General features: G+C 46.4%; 1 protein-coding gene across 2 annotated transcripts in view; it reads right to left on the reverse strand.

Moving 5' to 3' along the window:
• Positions 1-21,767, reverse strand: part of STK24 (serine/threonine kinase 24) — a 120,682-nt gene that overhangs the window by 19,673 nt on the left and 79,242 nt on the right. For both annotated transcript variants that reach the window (XM_038569903.1, XM_038569902.1), the window contains exons 3-5: positions 15,472-15,528; positions 4,683-4,791; positions 4,229-4,386 (exon numbers count right to left, since the gene is read on the reverse strand). In XM_038569903.1, coding sequence (XP_038425831.1) covers positions 4,229-4,386; positions 4,683-4,791; positions 15,472-15,528 — 324 coding nt within the window. The remainder of the gene's footprint in view (positions 1-4,228; positions 4,387-4,682; positions 4,792-15,471; positions 15,529-21,767) is intronic.

Genomic DNA, 21,767 nt, shown 5'->3' on the forward strand with positions numbered 1-21,767 from the left:
AATAAAGCCTACCATTAGTCTCCTAGCTGCATGTTTTTCCTACTCACATCCTGCCCCCACCTCCAGGGTTTATCACTCATAGCAGGCTCTGTGGGTAATTCCTGATCCTTCACAGGGACTGGGTGGGGACACCAGTGGCTCGGCCCCAGGAACAGAGAGGGCCAGTCACATGCCACAGTGGACAGGCTAACCACGCAGATTCCAAAAACTGACAGGCTCATACTGCTGGTCTTTACTTATCTTTCTTTAATAATTTTATTTTTTTTCCATCAACATATCACCTACTTCTATTCTTCACCATGGTTAGACTGCAAACAGTTATTTCAGAGATGACTGGACACCAAAATAACTTAGCTTGTGCTGGGATGGTAGGTCTACAGATGTTTTTCTTTTTTTATCTCATTTTTTCCAGCATTTTCCAGATTAAAGACTATGTACTGCTTTTGAGACCAAAAAAGGGAAAAGTTATTTACAAAAGAATCCTGACACAGGCTTCTCAGTGTCTGCAGGATATTTCACTTAACAGGCAAGTCAATTTCTCCAGCCTCATCTGCTATGTTCTTCACCACAATCTACAATCCAAATACAAATGTCACTCCATTCCCACACCAGACTTGGGTCTGAGCATCCATCCCTCCCTCGTCTCTGCGGGGGCTGAAAAGCCCTATGTCTGTGAAGCCCTCCCCAGCTGGCTCTGACATTCCTCACTCAGCTCCCCTGCACTCCCTGCTCAGTACTAGACTCATTCCCTCTTTAAAGATGTAAATTATTTAGCACTGGGCACAACTACAGCAATAACCAAATGAATGAATACAAAGAAAGAGACATCAAACAGGGACAATGTTTTTATACAAGTCCAGTCCATTTGCTAACATACCATCATAATAACCTTACAAAGAAAGAGGAGGGGGGAAGAAAAGATTAACACATTCTTCAGTCCAAGACCCTGCTAAAGTGTGGAAAGTGGAGGCTGCTTTGTGGGAAAGCAGAGTTATCTCTCTTGGCACCATCTTCAAAGTCTCAGGACTTCTTAAACCAAGCTATCCTACTTCACCTTAAAAATAATAGTAATAATGAAGGCTATTAGGACATGGGCAATCATGATCTAGAAAGGCTGTATTTAGATTAAGAACTGAGATCAATGTAAGATGCCCTATATGTGCAAACATGTTCAGGACATCTCAGGAGTCTAGACAAATGACAAAGGGTCAAAGATACTGGCTCAAGAGGCCATTATGTTAAACAAGGTTCTAGATGTACATAAAACTAAGGTTTACACTCCCTTTAGGTTCAGTAAGATGAAGAAACCAGTGAGGCAGGTGCATTCTAGCTTTACCCCAACCTGACCGTCCTTTGAAAAATCAGTGAGTGTACTAAAACAAAATATGATGGGAGCATGGGGTCCTAACAATGCTAACACAATCCTGCCACCCTGGGGCTGTGAGCTCCTTAGTGGAATGCAAAGACCACTGGGGAAAACATCTGGATGGACACCTTAGGAAAAGAGTGGAAGGGGCAATTGGAAAGAAGCCAAATAAGTTTGTATATCCTGAGACCAGAGTAACCAAAATGAGCATCAACTACCCTGTCAGACAAGCCTCTGAGAATGGGGGCAGTCACTAGAAGGCTATCTACAAAGCAAATGCAGAAAAAAGTTCCTTTGTCAGGTACTGATCATGACAAAAGCTACTAGCCCAGAGCCACACCTAATGGGAGAGAAGGAATGTCACATTATCCTCAAGGCCCCAGACTCAAAACACTGACATCAGCCTTATCTGTACTTCCCATGCCTCCTGGGGATCAACAAATCTGGGAAGCAAACTTGACATAAACATGATATTTGCATATGATTTTCAGTGAAGAGGTGTTGGGCATGACCCAAATAAAAGATTTAGCTTCTGACACAGGCCAGAGTAAGAGGTACAAACACTAGTGAAAAGAGTGGCATACCTTTTCAAGCTCCCAACCAAGTGTGTACCCCTCAAGCTGGAGACTCTTTAAATCTACCTAAGAAGAATACTGCAACACCTACAGATAGGGTTTGAGTGTTCTGTTCTTGACAAGAGCTAGGGGCCAAATCTTGAACACACATCCAGAGTGGCCTGAAGGAGAGAGACAGGAAGGGGAAGGTCTGGGCAAGGAGGACACTTCAGAGGAGTCCTTATAACCCATCAAGTGAGCAGTGATGGGTGCTTAATCCTGAAAATAGAAGATCTGAATCCTGATTCACAAGCACTGTGATTGATCAGCTCATGTACCAGGAAGGGAAGAAAGTAATAAGTGTAGGGTAATCAGAGGAGTTGAACAATTTGGATTCTAGTGCCCATCAAAATCCAGTTCTATGAACTTTGATAAATGGGCCTCAGCCTAGAATAAAGAGAAAGAACTGAACACAGATGTTCCTGTCAAGTCCTAAAATGATTATGACCCCAGCAGCAGTAGTGGCTGCAGAGACTACTCTGGAGGTGATCCCTCCCACAGGGCGAAATGCTAACAAGCACTAGGCACAAAGACACCGCTATGTCACCCTGGGGGCTGAAAACTCAACAGTGGCCTTGGCTACCAAGGCCACCGGGATGTCTATGGCAGTGACGGCCACGACTACAACCCAAAAGTAAGAGAGCCAAGCCCGTCTCTACCATACTAACACCAGGTCCACCTGCAACTCTGGTACTACATAGGCCCTTCAAACAGCTGGCTCATGATGGTGCCCTGAAGGCTGGAGGAAAGGTTACTGTGTGTTCTGTGGGCTGTGCTGAACAAGGTGGGAAGTCTACTGTATATTGAGAAGATCCTCATTTAAAAAGAGGAAACAATGACCAGCCCACAAATGTATGTGAGTTAAATATTTGTTCACCTAGAAACTGTTGGGTCAGAAGAGACAATTCTCTGTGAACCATGTGAAAATTACTTTGTGTACAATCTGAGAATGAGCAGCTGGGAGGAGAGGGGGGTTAAATCAGAGATTCTCAAGGCAAGATCCCTAAGTTTTTTAGTCTATAAGAAGTTTAAGAAAGTTGAAGAGGACGCCTGGGTGGTTCACTCAGTTAAGTGTCTGACACTTGGTTTTAGCTCAGGTCAGGATCTCAGGGTCGTGAGATGGAGCCCTACATCAGGCTCTGTGCTCAGCTGGAAGTCAGCTTGAGGATTCTCTCTCCCTTTCCTCACCCCACTCCCCTCTCACATTCTCTTTAAATCAATCAATCAATCAGGAAAGATGGAAAAAAGAAAAGGAAAGAAGAAAAAAGGAAAAAAGAAGAAAAGGAAAAAAAGAAAAAAGAAAAAAAAGAAGAAGAAAAGGAAAGAAGAAAAGAGAAAAGAAAGTTAGTTGAAGGCACCAGGGAAAATAGAACCCAGGAAAAACTGAGGGGTTACAACTGATAACAGATAAAAAGGTAGATAAAAGGAATTATGGTTTGCCTTACATTAGGAATAACAATCCTAACTGAGAGTTAAAAATAACAAGAAAGAATATGTAGCAATGCAGTTTCTGGTCTTATATTTTTGTGAGGTCTCCATTTCTTTTGTAGGACCTCTTTCTCTGCCTGTGCCTTAAATATGGCTCAGAGTTCCTCCACACCCCACCTTCCAACGTGCTCCTTCTCAAGTGTTCCCCACCACCATTAAGCCACAGTGTTTAACCGAAAAACTTTGTAACTGTGGGCTGAATAAATAAAGGACATGAGGGGTGTGGGGTGGCTCAGTCGGTTAAGGGTCTGCCTTTGGTTCAGGTCATGATCCCGGGGTCCTGGGATGGAGCCCCACACGGATTCCATGCTCAGTGGGGAGTCTGCTTCTCAGCTCATGCTCTCGATCTCAAATGAATAAATAAAATCTTTTAAAAATAAAAATAAAAGGGATCCCTGGGTGGCGCAGCGGTTTAGCGCCTGCCTTTGGCCCAGGGCGCGATCCTGGAGACCCGGGATCGAGTCCCACGTCGGGCTCCCGGTGCATGGAGCCTGCTTCTCCCTCTGCCTGTGTCTCTGCCTCTCTCTCTCTCTCTCTATCATAAATAAATAAAAATTTAAAAAAAATAAAAATAAAAATAAAGGACATGAAATGTAGGAGAGAGAGAGAGATAAAACCTGTTTTTAATCAAGGTCTGAGGGAACTACCTTTATGTCCTACTTCAAGGAACTTGCTTCACTCCACCTGGAAAAGCTGCGAGGCTAAAGCACAGACGAGGATGACTCTCTAGAGCCAGCGAATGTGAAGAGGCGGCCCTTACCTTTGAGTCATAGGCAGACTGTTTAATGACTTCGGGTGCCATCCAGAAGGGGGTGCCCACGAAGGTATTCCTTTTTATCTGGGTATCTGTCAGTTGGCCCGCCACCCCAAAATCAGCCAGCTTCACCTCTCCGTGTTCAGAGAGCAGAACATTGGCAGCTGCAAAATAAAACCCAAGATGCCTCCTGATATTATGTGCTGTGCTGCTCTGTCCGTTACCACGTCAGGAATGCACACGTTCTCTCGCCAAGGACATCCTGTGCTCAACAAGAGCAGGCACTAAAGGTACGGTTTTGGGGAGATCCTCCTCAAAGCCACCCCTGCCCCAGGCATGTCAAAGGCACCCCTCAAATACACACAGAACAACCTCCAACGAGGAGACCGGTACATATTTAACTCTACAACATAATCCCACCCGCCTTAGGATTTCAAAGGAATAAAAGATCTTTTCTTACCTTTGATATCTCTGTGAATTTTCTTCTCTGAATGCAAATAATCAAGTCCTTTCAGTATTTCTCTTAATATAGTAGCAATCTGAGTTTCATCTAAAGGGCCAGGTTCTAACTAATAAGAAAAGAATGATTAAAGTTAAATGATCATCTTAGAAGTAGTTTCAGATGACAGAACAAAGGCATATGTTAAATGGACAAGATTCAAGTCTAAAAACTTCTTCAGTCCAAAACAGATATTTTGTCTAAACAATTAAAACATATTGAAAGGACTCCTCCCTTCACCCCTCAAAAAAGTAAAGAAAGCAGCGGAGAAAAAGATTTTGCCGAATAAAGCAAACTGGGCCAGTGAGAGAGCCTGTGCGCAGCCCACCGTGCCTACACCACCTGAGCCCGGCAGCTCGCAGTCCTTGCTGGAAGGGCACCCGGCAGCTGGAAGAGCACAGGGCAGGTGGTAGGGCACCAGGCAGCTGGCAGGGCACACAGCAGCTGGAAGGGCACCGAGCAGGTGGAAAGGCACACAGCAGGGGGGAGGGCACAGAGCAGCTGGAAAGGCACATAACAGCTGGAAAGGCACACAGCAGGAGGGAGGGCACAGAGCAGCTGGAAGGGCACAGAGCAGCTGGAAAGGCACACAGCAGGGGGGAGGGCACAGAGCAGCTGGAAGGGCACAGAGCAGCTGGAAAGGCACACAGCAGGGGGGAGGGCACAGAGCAGCTGGAAGGGCACACAGCGGCATGGCACTGTCCTCCCCACACCATGGTCACCACCACACCCATGGTCAACAAGACAGGCCTGGGGGCCGACTGCCTTCTGAGGCCACCCCTACCCCAGATCTTTTCAAATCTGAATTTTAAGACCTGGGGGGAGATGGGTGATAGGGGATTAAGCCCTTATTATAGGAGATTTTTTTTGTCACATAAGGAGAATATTACATTGCCCCAATAATATAGAATGGCCTTTAAAAACCCTTACTTGTGAGAAACTCAAAAGAATACTGACGTCTTAAGATCATAATTGTACAAAGATGTAAGAAAGAAATGTCAAGTGCATCTATCCCTTCTTTAATTTTTTTTAAAAGAATTTATTTATTTATTCATGAGAGATACACAGAGAAAGAGAAAGAGAAAAACAAAGAAAGAGAGAGAGAGAGGCAGAGACACAGGCAGAGGGAGAAGCAGGCTCCATGCAGGGAGCCCGAAGTGGCACCCAATCCTGGGACCCCAAGGATCATGCCCTGGGCTGAAGGCAGAGAGGCTCAACCGCTGAGCCACCCAGGTGTCCCGTCCTCCCTTTTAAAATGGAAAAATAAGGTTCTAGAGCTCAGCTCGGACCAGTTTAATAGTCCACCATTGCTGCAGGGCACAGAATTCAACCACAACTAATAATGACACAAATCAGCAAAACCTGCCTAAAGGACTAATAATGACGCCGTCAGAGAGAAGGCCAGAATTCTCATGATTTACACTCATTTTTCATCCATAGGACTATCCTCGGTGTTCTGTTTTTCGATCCGATTGTGAATGCCATCATTACCCAAATTCTCACACTTCCTTCGAAGGAAGCCACAACCCTATGACGTTCCAAATAACTTTTTGTTTTTGATATTTATTTATTTTAGAGAGAGAGAGAAAGAGAGCAAGGGAGCCCAAGCAGGAGGAGTAGAGGGAGAATCTGCAGCAGACTCCGCACTGAGCCTGACCCGGGGCTCGATCCCACAACCCTGAAAATCACGACCTGAGCCTAAACCACACATCAGATGCTCAAGCAACTGTGCCACCCGGACGCCCCTCCCTGAGTAACTTTTACCAAGACAGAGGAGCTTTAGAGAATCACACCTGTAAACAGAGAACAAACCAGTGGTTGCCAGAGGAGGGCGGGGCCGGGCAAATGGGTGAAGGGGAGTGGGAGGCACGGATTTGCAGTCACAGAAGGAACGTGAGGACGAAAGCCCCCGCGGAGAATCCAGCAGCAGCGCCGTGAGAGCTGGGCGGGGCAGGCGGCAGCGACCTTGCGGCGCGCACAGCACCACGCGGGCTCGCCGGGTCGCTATGCCACGCTCCTGAGACTCAGGTTACGGCGCGCGTCGACCGACTCAAAAAACAAAATTGGCAGGAACTTTGCGGCTTCCCTCAAGAAAGAGAGAAGAGAAAGATGTGCTTTGAACCAAAAGGGATGAGAACTAGGAGTCTTTCCACAGTAGCGTCCTGACTGACACACGGACACCGTCCTGGACAGACAGGCCTACTCGTGTGTCTCAGGGCCTTCGCCGGGACGGTGGCAACAGAACAGCTGTTTAATGGGGCCCGAGGCGGGCGGCAGGCGAGGGTCCCCCTGTCACTTTGTCACAACTGGACCTGTGCCTGGCGCTGCTTTCTGGAGCCTCCCGGGAGCCGTGCCGCCGTCGCTCGCAGGCCCGACTTGCTCTGACGTGCGTGCGGGCGGGACGGTGGGGCGGGCAGGGGCTCCTCAGAGCTGGCCGCTCCTCCTAACGTGCGGGCCTCGCCGGGACCCTGGCGCCAGGCAGCAGCACACCGGGACCGGGCTGTCCCCCAGCAGGCACCCGAGCAGAATACCGGGGCGAGACAACGCGCTGGGCACTCTGGTCCTACCGCACACCAGAGGCTCAGATGGTCACCACCTTGGGTCAGGCAGCCTGCCACGAGGGATTCCGGACTTCTAATTAAGATAGTGTCCAGGGGCACCTGCTGCCTCGGTCACCCAAGCGTCTGCCTTCAGCTCAGGTCATGATAGAGCCCCACGGCATAAGGCTCCCTGCTCAGCAGGGAATCTGCCTCTCCCTCTCCCTCTGCCCTTCCCCCCAGCTCCAGCTCTCACGTGCTCTCTCTCTAAAATGAATAAAAAATCTTTAAGAAAAAAAAGATACTGAAAGATTACCTCAGATGAAGGCAGCCATTTGCACACACTATTCCACAGAACCTAATTTTTCCCAAAATTATCTGACCGAGGGTATTCTTTCCAAGCAACATACATCAAAACTACTGTTCCATTATCAAACTCAACATCCAAGAAACAAACAATCCAATCATGAAATGGGCAGAAGACATGAGCAGAGAACTCACAGAGGAAGACATAGACATGGCCAGAAGCACATGTGGAAATGCTCCACATCACTTGCCGTCAGGGAAATACAAATCAAAATCACAATGAGATCCCACCTCACACCAGTGAGAATGGGGAAAATTAACAAGGCAGGAAACAACAAATGTTGGAGAGGATGCGGAGAAAGGGGAACCCTCTTACACTGTTGGTAGGAATGTGAGCTGGTGCAGCCACTCTGGAAACTGTGTGGAGGTTCCTCAAAGAGTTCAAAATAGACCTGCCCTACGACCCAGCAATTGCACTGCTGGGGATTTACCCCAAAGATACAGATGCAGTGAAACGTGGGGACACCTGCACCCCAGTGTTTACAGCAGCAATGGCCACAATAGCCAAACTGTGGAAGGAGCCTCGGTGTCCATCGAAAGATGAATGGATAAAGAAGCTGTGGTCTATGTACACAATGGAATATTACTCAGCCATTAGAAAGGATAAATACCCACCATTTGCTTTCACATGGATGGAACTGGAGGGTATTATGCTGAGTGAAGTAAGTCAACCAGAGAAGGATAATCATCATATGGTTTCACTCACACGTGGAATATAAGAAATAGTGAAAGGGATTATAGGGGAAAGGAGGGGAACTTAGAAAAATGAGAGAGGGAGACAAACCATGAGATACTCTTTTTCCCCCCCATGAGAGACTCTTAACTCTGGGAAACAAAGGATTGCGGAAGGGGAGGTGGGCGGGGAGTTGGAGTAGCTGGGTGAGGGGCACTAAGGAGGACGCTAGATGGGATGAGCACTGGGTGTTATACTATATGTTGGCAAGTTGAATTTAAATAAAACAAAAAAACTACTGTTCCAAAGAACACAATCCGAAAATCCTGACTTGTCTGTCTTCTCCACATCAGTTTTTGAATGTTCACAGGACAGAGACAATTTAATACTCAAGAGGAAAGGCATTTTTCTGATACCCCAGGAGAGCAGAGGAAGGAGGGCAGGGCTGCTGGTGTGTGCTCCTATTCACACCAGAATACAGAAGGAGAATCCAGTTGTTCCAGATCCTACCACAGAGTACAGTCTCCATTTCCTCCTCCAGCAGCTTTCTACCCAACCGGGTAATCAGGAACATTTGGCTAGACTTGGATTTAACCACCTCCACCCTTCTGTTATCAAGTCTCCGGAAAGAAACAGCAAAGCCGCCTGGTGTCACCACCAAGGGGAAATGAGAAGAGCAGGGAAAATAATTTTAAAACTTTCCCCTGGATCATTAAGAGCTGGCTCTTTGATTAATATATGTATGGTTATGCCCTTTAAAATCTGACCTCACCACCACTCGCCAATGATTTATATGCCATGGAAGGGACAGTGGGGTAAAGGGAGAAAGAGTCAGAGGAGATCCCCCATGGTGTCAGAAGTCACTATCAAAGGTATTCGGGTGTTCTCTACACCAGACTTCCTCACTGGTGGGGAACACCCAACTAAGTTCTCAGAGTCCTATATTAGCATCCTCCACCATTAACATTTCTAAGCAGTATAAATATGGTGGTCTCTAACATTAAGAGGTAGATGTAGACTTTTCATTTTTATAAAAGACTCCCAGGAAAAATAATTTAGACTGCCTCTCATCTCTGGGTGACTTACAATTATCTCTCTCCCTCCCTCCTCTGTAACAGGGACTTACTAGCCATGCACACTGCCTCCCAACAAGAGTCCACACAGGCCAGCATCTACAGTAGCAGGCTTGGCCATGTGACTAATTCTTGCTCATGGACTATGCACAGAGGTGACAGCCCCTGCCTTGGCCTTGGCCTTGGCAACACTAACTGAAGCCCATGGGAAACCAAAGGTGAGAGTTGACAGAGCCACCCTCCAGAGCAGGGCTCTGATGACCATGTGACCCTCCCCCCGAACGTGGGACAGAAACAGAGTTGACCCATGAACAATGTCATGTCAGGTGAAGGGTGCCAGCCCCCTGCGTAGTTGAAAATCCATCTACAACTTCCCAAAAATCTAACTACTAACAGCCTGCTGTTGCCTGGGAAGGCTTACCACTACATAAATAGTCTCTTAACATACATTTTGTAGGTTACATGTATCATATACTGTATTCTTACAAAATAAAATGGTATTAATAAAATCATAAGGAAGAGAAAATCCATTTACATACTGCCTCATATAGGAAAAAAAAAGCAGCATAAGTGAATGCGTGCAGTTGAAACCGTGTTGTTCCAGGGTCAACTACTTCTCTCTATGACATTCAACACTCTCTTCTGTGTGAGACATTTGGGGGTGGGGCGTGCAGGAGGCACTGCAATAGCAGCTTGGCCTAACATTAATGAATGTGCCATCTCATTGTTTTAAATCATGCTGCATATTCATTTTTAAGTTTGTCAAACATCTCTGAATGAGTGACCACTTCATGGAGCACTCACAGCTCCTTCTTAGCTAGATTCCAAGGCCATCCTTCATCCTCGACACTGTCCTGCAGTACATGCTGACCCAGTCACTACAAATCTTTCTGACTCTGGCTGGCTGCTGCTAATCCTCACTCCAATCCTCCCAATCCACCCCAGCTGGCTTTCTTCCCCTTGTAGCACTTTCTGACATACAATTTAATGGACTGTCTTCTCTCACCAGAACTACGCTCCATGCCAATGGGATTTCCTTCTGCCTTGTTCACTGCAGTAACTTCCAGGGGCTAGAACAGCGCCTGATATGCAGCACACAACAAATAGTTTCTGAATGAAAAATGAATTCACCTAAAATCTACCATGTTTTAAGTCATCAAGTCTTCAACTGCATGATACCTATTACGTGCCTAAGTCATGGCACCTTAGAAGCAGATAGAACTTGAGAAATTATTTATACACGTGGTTTTCAAACTGGAATCCAGCATCTCCTCACAGCACCTTCTAGGGCTTCTATGGGGATCCTACAAACATTTTATTTCACGTATTCATTAACTTTCCAATTAAAAAAAATCAACAGATTGAACACACGTGTGCATTCTAAACAAAATATATGCCAGTTTTACTCTAATCATTTGTGGCTCTTAATAACTAAGCTATATTGGGGGATGCCTGGATGGTTCAGTTGAAGAGCATGCGAAAGACTCTTGGTCGTGGGGTCATGAGTTCGAGTCTCATGTTGGGTATAAAGATTACTAAGCAAAAATAAATAAACTTTAAAAAAAAGAAAAAAATTAGGATGCCTGGGTGGCTCAGCGCGTGATCTTGGAGTCACGGGATCGGGTCCCACATCAGGCTCCCAGCATGGAGCCTGTTTCTCCTCCCTTGCCTGTGTCTCTGCCTCTCTCTGTCTCTCATGAATAAATAAATAAAATCTTAAAAAAAAAAAAACAAAAAACTAGGCTGTATTGTGTCTAATACTATTCTTCATGCCAGATACTATCTTTTGCTGCTCAAATAGCAGGTAAAAGGTATCAGTTACATTAAAAGGATGCAACACCAGGAAAGAGGAAAAGAAAGTTCCAAGTGACACATACTCTCCAACAGCATTAGTTTATCTTCCACCAGATAGAGAGAGGCCCACACCCAGGCAACAGGGCTGTAAGTTCATGCGTGGGACAGCCTCTCAGGAATTCACCGGAGTCAACCCGTGTTAATTCCAAAGTTGGAGTTATGAAACCTTTCAGTTGTGTCCTTCAGTTTGTCTTATCCAGGGAGCCCAAGACTTATATGCCATGCTGCAAGAGAGGATTCTCAACCTGATCTTGAAGCCAACCATCTATACCCTGGGGCAAAGTCCCTTTCCTCTCTCAGGCCACCTCCAAATGTATGAAATAGCAAAAGAGGATCAGGTTTGCAGTTCTCTCAAGTTCCGACAGTTGACACCACTGGTACTTCAGAGGGCTCAGTGGCATGGACCTGAGGAAGCTCTCCCACACCCAGACAGCTCCCCACCAACATCCAAAACACCCTGCTTCCCACCAGGGAATATCCAGGAAATTCTATCTTTGTCCCACATCCTAACCTGGAGCCAGCCTCCAGTTAGAACCTCAATTCCAGAATTAAAAGCCAGCCCCCCAAAATTAACTACCAGACCTGGTCAAAAGGCAATCTCAGCTGAAAGAGAGTGGCCATCTTCCTGTCTCTTCCTGTCTAGGAAGTGTCATCTTCCTGTCTAGGCTATGGTGTCATTACTATTCAATGCAAGGAATTCAACTACTGTCTGAGAGCCTAAGTAAAAAGACTTGGTAACCACAATGCAGAGTGAAAAGGCAAAAAAACAAAATCTGCACTCCATACTTCAACACACTAATGGCTAAGAACAGGGAGGGCTTATAGAGACAGCTGTCTGTCAGACTAGACTGGCGCCTTAGTTTGCATCCTGTTAGGGACTGAATGTCATGCCCACCCCACCATTCAAAATTCAAATGTTAAAAACCTACCACCAAGTGTCATGGCTTTAGGAAGGCAGAGCCTCTGGACCGTGATGAGAATTATATGTATGGAATCCTCATGAACAGGATTAGTGCCCTCATCAAGTCGAGGCCAGGGAGATTGCTCATACAAAAATACAAGACACCACCTGTTAGCCAGGAAGTGGGGCTCAAAAGACACCCCATCTGCCCGTGCCTTGACCTTTGGCTTCCCAACCTCCAGAACTGTGAGAAATAAATGTTGTTTAAGCCCCCAGTCCATGGTAATCTGCTATGGCGGCCCAAGCTGACTATGTCAGTTACTGAGGGCATAAAGAGGAAAAAATGAATCTAGAGAGTAAAAGATGAAGAAAGAGCATGTGAAATCTACATGCTCTGAGGGATGGCACAGCCCTCCCCTTAAACAAAGCATACCTGGTCCTTTCCCTCCACATGCCCAGATGTGTGGGGCTCCTCCAAAGTCACATACACACATATTAGCGCTATACCTCTTACCAGAAAGACATTTAATAAAAGCAAAGTTAATTTTTCAGAGAAATGCCCCAAATCGATATATTCAGCTACATGGTACCCAAATTTTTATATGCAATAATATTCTCATTCTTAAAATCTTTTATAAACAACTGACTCTCTCAAAATAATCCTAACTGATTTCAACATTCAAAAATAATTCTTGTCTCCTATTATTAATGTGTCCTTGTCTTTGCAGCTTGCGGACAGGCCAACAGCAAGGGGATACAAAGAAAGATACAACAACATCAGAGGAATGGAAAGGACAGTGTAGGACCAGGGTGAGCCACAGGCTCTACAGCTGGGCACAAGGTCCAAGGTCCAGCCCTATCCACTAGCTGGGATGCCCAACCTCTGTGGGTCTCCGTTTGCTCATCAATTAAAATGAGATGATTAGGGATGTCTAAAAAAGGATTCTTGCGGGGCACCAGGGTAACTCAGTGGTTGAGTGTCTGCCTTCAGCTCAGGGCGTGATCCTGGGGTCCTGAGATTGAGTCTCCCATTGGGCTCCTCACAGGGAGCCTACTTCTCCCTCTGCCTGTGTCTCTGCCTCTCTGTGTGTGTGTCTCTTATGAATAAATAAATAAAATCTTTAAATAAAAAATAAAAAAGGATGCTTGGTTCTTAGCAGCAGCACCATTAATGTGGAAGGATAGATGGCTGTCTGCTGGGGACTGTTACAATAGGAGATTTTTTAAGTGGAGAGTTCTACACCTCTTTCTAATTATAATGTCTACAATTTCACAGACTTCAAAGCTCCAAAGACAGTTACTACTAAATAAATTACTGTGGCATTAACAATGAATAAACCAGAGCATTGAGAGACTAGAGTGCTTCTCTGAAGGGCCTAGTGTTGAAGGAGAGAGTCCCTGCAAACAATTTCATGCGTGCCACTGAGGAGATGTGCCCAGGATAACAGTAAATCTAATTACACAAAATGAGATCATTTTCTATGTTCTTGCAGTATTTCCCAAAAGAATCAAAAATGAAAAGCTCTTTGTGTCATGTGTTTATTTATGGAAAAGATGCAAAGCAAGTCATGAAATTTATCTGGCTGTTCTCATTTTAATATAATTGTTGATATGGTATTAAATTTTTTCTTGAGGGCAGCCCCGGTGGCACAGCGGTTTAGCGCCGCCTGCAGCCCAGGGTGTGATCCTGGAGACCTGGGATCGAATCCCACGTCGGGCTCCCTGCATGGAGCCTGCTTCTCCCTCTGCCTGTGTCTCTGCCTCTCTCTCTCTCTCTCTCTCTCTCTCCCCCCCTCTGTGTGTGTGTGTGTCTCTATGAATAAATAACTAAAATCTTTAAAAATAAAAAAATAAAAATAATTTTTTCTTGAAATTTCCTTTTGAACACTACTTTGACCAATTGCTTTTATGGTTTATAACTTGATGTGATATTTTAAGATTGGGTACATAATACTTTTAGAGATGAATAAAGTTTTAGAGGTTCACCTACCCAAAAACCTAACTGCTACTCCCAGTGTGAAAAGAAATCTCCTTTTAACCACAGGGCACTTCTCTTAGTGGATAAGATCTGTGTAAAACTATAACCACTAAGACACACGGGCTTCTTTCAGCATCCACTCTGAGAGCAGTGAAAACTGCTGGCCCATCATCCTGACAACGATCTCTACCAGGCAGGACCCACCTTCTAACAATATGACAGACGAGGCCTGTTCTAGAAACTACAGGACAGGTGGGAAAAGAGTGCTGAGTATACTATACTGAATTCATTGCATTTAAACCCGCAGTGGGGACAAGATAACAAGTGCTAAACAACTGTGGGAGTTTTTAAAAATTTGTTCTGCATATACTGTTTCTAGGACAACTTACACAAGCCTTATGTTCACTGGTTATTTGTAAGCACCTGGTCAGAGGCCAACATGTGGCCATGTTTTACCAAGGGCAGCAAGTTGCAGACTGGACTCTGAGGTCAACCTATTGCTAGTCTCCACTATCTTGCATGTGGCTGGCACACACTAATGACTAATGGCACAGTAGGTCCAGGCCAGATAGGAGACAAGACCACAGGCATGGATCTGGCTCCACCATCAAGGCCTCTGCACATGCATCCCAGAAACAGAACTGTGCTCGCCTGCCTGCCTGACCACAGCTCTGACGGGGGACACCGTTCTGCAATCATTACACTCTGCCTGACAGTCTTACTCCTGAAATCAAGTAAGTTTTAAAAATCCCGATTCTAATTAGTTATAAATGAAAATGTTACACACATGTTTTGGAAGCTAGGCTACTATCTGAAACAGGAAATAAGGATGGTATCTCAGCTCCAAAAAAGTTGAAACCAATTTTGGAAGACAAGCTAACAAACTGTTCTTAAGGAAGAGAATGATAGGGAGAATCCTTCACAGCTTCTATGAACGGATTTACCAGCTTCCCAGGAAACAGCAAAAAACTGATTTCAAAAGCAGAACTAGGGGCACCTGGCGGCTCAGTTGGTTGAGCGTCCAACTCTTGGTTTTGGCTCAGGTCACGATGTCAGGGTTGTGAGATGGATCCCAGAGTCATGCTCCACGCTCGGCGGGGGTCTGCTGGAGATTCTCTCCCTCTGCCCCTGCCCCTACTCACACATGCTTTCTTTCTCTAATAAATAAAATCTTTTAAAAGAATAAAAAGACTATTATATAATAATAAATATTATTAGAAGCAGAAATAGATACTCTAAGGTATAGTTTGGTCCTTTTCTCATGCCAGTGACGACGGAAACAGACATAGATAAAAACAATTACCTTCACAACCAAGATTTACCGAGGAGAACTTTAATGTGCATTTAGGCATCGGTTGTGATACTTACTAGATCTAATGCGGAGCCTCCACCAAGGTATTCCATTATTATCCACAATTTGGTGTCCTATAGAAACAAAAAAGGGAAATTATTTTTTAAAAACCAGAAAAAAATTTAAATAATCTCAAGGTTTTCACTGTTATTTTGGAACTGGAAATTTTTACAAATATGTTAAGAGCAAAAAGAACTTGTGCAAGTGAGTCCCATGGAGGAAAAGCCCTCACTACATCATTAGGGGCTTCTGCGGTTTGTGCCAGCCTGCATCAGACTCAGGTAGGCAGCATGTTCTGGACCTGCTGAACCAGAATCTCTGAAGAGGGGAGTGGGGTGGGGATGAGGGGGCTTCCCCTTTTAAACAACTTAAGTCAGTGATCCCCAGGAACAGCTGGGTGTGAGAACCAGTCCCCAAAGCCCATCGGGGCCAGTGGCAGTCACCTGTGTCCCACCCTGGGTGTCAGTAAGGATGCACCCAGAGTGCACATCCAGGAGAGCAGGTCACTGCCCTTCTGCCTGCAGCACTCAGCCTCTGAGCTGAGGGAAGGTGATGCTCCTGGGGAGCAGAGGGACACAGGGGCAGTAGTGCAGCCTTTCATCCACCCCCTTTTTTTCACAGAAAGGCAGCCAACAGGTCCCAGCCCAAGTCTTGTGACTGTGTCCTCACCAGTGATCACTCTGTGTCTTTTCCTTTTGTCTCTCCTGAAGCCATTCAGCCCCCATGACTTCCAGAGTTCTTTTTTTAAACACAAATCCCAAAGTGATACTCCCCTGAAAACCCACAAGCAAACTCTTGGATCTCCATATTGCGCTCGGAGAGGGAGCACCCTTGAGGTAGTCAGGAGCACCTGGGCTCATGGATGAGCCAGACAGACCAGGGCTGGTATCCTGACCCCTCCTCCTTCTAACCTGAGGGATTCAGGTAGTTATTTCCTCTCCAAGCTTCTGACCTAATTAAGTGACTGACCCACAGCAAGCAGGCAAGATCAGCCACTAGTGATGTGGACACCTGTCATGGCATTGGTGGCAAGGAAGCTGTGAGTGATACTGAGGGTGGGCAACCCACCACACCTTGGCGGGGTTCTGGTTCACTACCTGGGAGGTATGCATGGGTGCACTGGCATCAGCAGGCTTCCTTATTAACTCAATCCTTTATGGTAGCTGTTGCATGCATCAAAAGAGCTCTCTGGGACCTTCAAGGTGGAACCGAGCCCCCATAGAGCAGCCCCTCCATGATCCTGGCTCTCCCACATCGCAGACACTGACTTGCCTGCTCTTCTGGAACCGTGTGGCAGTTTCTCAGGCCTTTTCACGTTAGCAGAAGTCATGAAAACCCTCACCTTCCTCCCTCCCCACACCTGTTCAAACTTACTTTAGCAAATAAGTAATTGGTCTGATTTTCATTTTAGATTCACTTGTCTCTCACCAGCAGCAAAAGAAGTGTCAAGGGGCAGTGCCCAGCATGGTTAAGCTCAGTAAATGTCAATTACAGCGTGCTGTAGCCAGGGAAGGGTAAACCGTGTGGATCATATATTGGCTTCAAGGAAGCAGTGATACATGCACCACATTTGTAAAATAAATTAATAAATTCCTTGTAAAATGTAAAATAAATTCTGACATCTGGAGTCAATTCTATGATATTCTAAATAGTCCAAGTTTTACTGTATATAGAACACTTTCTTGAGCTTTTAAATGCCCCTGGCTACTAGGATGGTGAAGACAACTTCAGCAGAGACTGGAAAGAGCACAGAAGCCTGAAATGATGTGTTTGGGATCCACCTTCTACATACATACATTTTGCTCACTCAGACACAACCCAGTCATGGACACCTGCTCTGAACAGGTGCCATCACCACCTAGTGTTCTGGTTTCAAGAGAATTTCCTACCAGAAAGACTATTTTCTGATCCTCTCTCCATTTTGCAAATGAGTCCACTGCCAGGTATACTTCCCAGCCCCTGCTCCTGGAGAAGTGTTTGTGTTGCTCCTTCCAGGCATTCCAAAGCATCTTGTCTGACAGAAATAAATTATTCCAGAGAACGACCACCAGCATTTTGGACAACATGGGCAATCTAAATTCTTCCTCTATAAAGTAACTTGAAGCTTTACATTTCTGTTCCCATTCCCTTTTTCATGGTGCTGCTTCTGACCCAGCTCCGACCCCTTTCACTTCATGGGTGTGAAGGGATCTCTGGGGTGGGGGGGTGGGGTTCCCCTCACATCCCCCCCATCTTTGGCTAGCTGGAAACAGACTCCCCAAGAAAGTACTGTGCTGATGGTGATTTACCACACTGCTTCCCACAACAACAGGACATGAGTGACCACACCTCATCCGTCTGCCATTCCAAAGCTCCATGCTCCTAAATCCCTGCCAGGTTAGCCCAGCAGTTAACTACCTACCAAGGAAATGGAAAAATAACCCCCTAAACATGCTACTTTTCTCCTTTCAGGGAGCCCTAAAGGGGGACAAAGTGTCCCATTTTCCCTTGCAGTCCTATTACCTGGAGGCATTTGAGCAACAGCAGCACAAAGGGCCAGGGACCTGCTCCCCAGCTGAAAGGCTAAAACCCCACCGTTCTGTTGTATAAAGTCCTCACCTCCTTAAGGAGGAGAGAGTGAAAGACCAGCCCTGCCTCCACTTTTATCCAGCTTGTTCCTGGCAGCAGACGTGCTGGGGTCTGAAGGCTGTCTGAACACAAGGTCCACCGGATCTGAGGGCCCTGAGGAAGCAGCATTAGGTCACATCTCTTCAATATCGTGGCGAGGTCTACAACTAATGCGCTTTCCCTCCAATCCACTGACACCACGAATCGGGAAAGGGCTCTGCTGGTTGACACCTCTCAGCTGAACTTGCTTCTCCATGTGCCACTCGCTCCAGCCACGGGGAGGCGGCCCAGGCAGTGGGGTCAAGGGCTCCTCTGCACCTGCACACTCTGCCATCATCTCCAATGGCTCCAGGGGCAGGGGGGTCAGGGGGCCAGGGGATAGCTCTCTCAGAAGCCAGCAATAAGCAGGGTTTTTCTGCACGGGGCTGCACACCTGCCTTTTCTGCACGGGGCTCGCCTTCTAGAGCCCAAGACAGACCTCCAACAACTGTGTGACAAACTGTAACTGTCACGAGTGGGTGCTAGGAGAGGGTATATCAGGCACCCACCAGACCTCAGAGTTAGAACCAAGTGTCTTTCGAGATAAGCCCAAATGAAAAAAAAAAAAAAAAAGATGAGCCCAAATGAGGAGTTGGCACTGGGGCTGGGGGAGAAGCAGCGGGAAGGGACAAGGCGGACACGTGCAGATTGGCCAACAGAAGTGAAGCTATGGGGGATGGGGGACACACTGAGGACCTCACAGAGGGAAGGCACCTGGAGGGCAGGGGGCCCCGATAGACAGTGACCTCTGTGCGACACAGAGAGGTCTATCTTGTAGCCTGCACCAAACATTTCAGACTTGCCCTACAAGTCACTGAAGGGCAGCAGAGCAGATACCCACTTTGGAATAAGCCCTGGGTGTATGTGGAGAAGGAGCCAGAGTGTAGTTAAAGGCTTCTGCAGTGGCCCAGGGAGGACAGGTGGAGTGGCTGCAGTGTCATCAGGAGACGCTGGGGAGGCAGAAGGGACAGGGCCTGGGGTGCACAGGGAGGTCAAGGCGACTTCCAGACTTGCCTTCACTCAGAGGAACATGGGCATCGCCATCTACTGACAGGGAGCCCCAGGGAAAGGAGGCAGAGGGCTCCTCTGTCACAAGATGTCCCGGTCGCCCTGCCTGGTGGGGGTCCCGGCTCACAGGGCAGCTCCCCTGAGGACCGGTGGCCAAGGTTTCCACCTCCCTGCTCGGTCCACCAGGCCCAAACTTTTAAGGGAAAGAGGTCGGTCTCATCCTCTGTCCATGAACAGCCCGCCGACAGTATTCTCTGTCCACCCTACCCCGTTCCCACCAGTGACCCCCAGTCATCACTCCAACTGCCACCTTCCCTTGGACACTCATTTTCCTCTGCAGCCAGTCCTGACTGTGCTCACTCATTCTCTCCCTTTCTACAGGCTGACTCTTCCCCCGTGGTCCCGAGGAGCCCTGAAAGCTCTGCGTTCTGCTTTGCTCGCCCCTCTGCTGGCCAGAATCACCAAACTATAACCCCCAGCTGGTTTCCCTTTCCCACCAAAAGGGAAGGGTGCAAGGAATAAACTCCGCCTCCCTCCCAACACGATGAGGACAGAGATGCTGCGGATATTATGAAAACCAGGAACAGAGCAAGGCTTGGTTGGATCTGGAGGAGCGTCGTCAGGAAGCACACCTGCAGGTGGCATCACACCTCCAAAGCAGGATGCACACACTACACAAGGCAGAGCAGGTCTCTTAAACTGGCCTAAACCAGTCAAGATTCCAAATAAGTTCCACCACCACCGATTCTCAAGTAATTGTTCAAAAAGAGAGTTCATCAATGAGCTGGGGAAAGCGTAGGACAGGCTTGGAGGGCCGCAGGCAGAGCACTGCCTTCGCACTGCATGGGGCTTTCTCATCCTGGGCTCCGCTGACGTCTGAGGCCGGGGGAACCTCTGTTGCAGGGGCTGCCCTTGCATCAGACGTTACTGGGCAGTATCCCTGCCCTCTTTCCACCAGCTGTCAGTAACACAGCCCCAGTCCTGATCACCACAAATGTCTCCAGACATCACCGATGTCTTCTGGGGGCCAGAATCACCCCCACTGAACACCCCTGAACTACATGGCCAATGTCCATAAGCTTCAAGCCCTACTGGACCACCAGTGCTGACCGCTAATTCTCTCCTCCTTCTTAGCAGAGCCACCTCACACTCTGAAACCTCCAGCTAGACAGTTGTCACTTACTGCCTGCAAGATATCTAAAGCCTCAAATCCCTCATCCATAAAAAGATGGTAATAATCTCCGTTTCTAAACTTCACAGTTTAACTGACAATATAATGAGATAACGAACGTGAAAGCACTTTGCAAAGTTCAAGGTACTAAACACACACGAAGTGCTATTAGCTTTATCAACATCACCCACAAATGCCTTAAAATAACCTGGTAAAACCAAAACAGCCCAATTAACAAGACTAAATAGTATTTCTCTGCATGGGAGTGGCTGAGTAAAATAAATAAAATCTGCAACAATGATTCATACACATTCCACAGTAGAACAAAAAAAAAAAAATATATATATATATATATAGCTCTACAAGCCACAAGGCAAGAATGTCTGAGGACGGTCTGACTCAAGAGGCACATTTGACCTGTCCTCGATGACCAAGTGACCAAGCAGTATCATTGCCCAGATGTAGAATCACGTTCCTCATAAAACCTTCCCAGTCATGACTTAGTGGGGCACTCTGAGAAAAATAAATCAGAAGAGTTCTTAAAACAAGAATGATTTTAATCAGAATAACTTCATTTTTTTAAAAATCACTTCAAAAAGCATAAATCATAAACAATCTTATGATACAATTTTCTCATAAGTGAAAGAAAAACAGTTCCTTTATTTAATAAATTTATGATTCAAAATTTGAAAAGTACCAAAATGTATACGTTGAAAACTTTCCCTCACCCTTGCCTCCCACCCCCCCAACCAGCCTCCATCCCCAAATTACCAACACATCTGGTACAACCTCAGGGATATATTTTATGCAAATACCTATAAGCTCTTTTTTCCCCTTTTATGCAGATGGTAACATTCTATGCACTGCTCTCTACTTTGCTTCTCCTTAGAGCATTGTTTTTGTTCATAAAGAAATTCCTCTTTTTTTTAAGCTTAATGAACCCATGCCATACTGACAACACTGAGCCACTCCCAGTCTTTTGCTGTTATGAGCCAAAAGTCAAGGAACAACCTCAATGTTGTCATTTTGGGGAGTTCCTGGAAGTTGACCTTCTAGGTCAAAGGAATCCACTTAGCAAATACTGACAAGAGCCTGGGATGGGTGAGCAAGCTGGTCCCACACTCAGTACTACCCACGTTGAAAGCCATAGGGGGCTTCACAGGCATCCAGGTAAAGGTCACAACTAGGCAAATGAGATTTTTACAGTAGATTTCTAAAATAGTGAAATTCTGCTCTGCATCTGCACTGCATTCAGAGGCCTCCAGATCCATAAGCATAACAAAGGCTGAGCACCCAAGAAGTAACAACACAACGGGTTTTATTAAAACACTTCAGAGTCAGAGACTCAAGAATATGGGTTGTTTTTTGTTTTTGTTTTTTGAGGACGGGTGGGGGGTGCCGGGGTCGCTAGGTCAATTGAGCATCTGACTCTTGATTTTTGGTTCAGGTCATGATCTCAGGGTCCTGGGATGGAGGCCTGCATTGGGC

This window comes from Canis lupus, chromosome 22 (assembly GCF_011100685.1).
Source record: "Canis lupus familiaris isolate Mischka breed German Shepherd chromosome 22, alternate assembly UU_Cfam_GSD_1.0, whole genome shotgun sequence".
Lineage (NCBI taxonomy): Eukaryota > Metazoa > Chordata > Mammalia > Carnivora > Canidae > Canis > Canis lupus.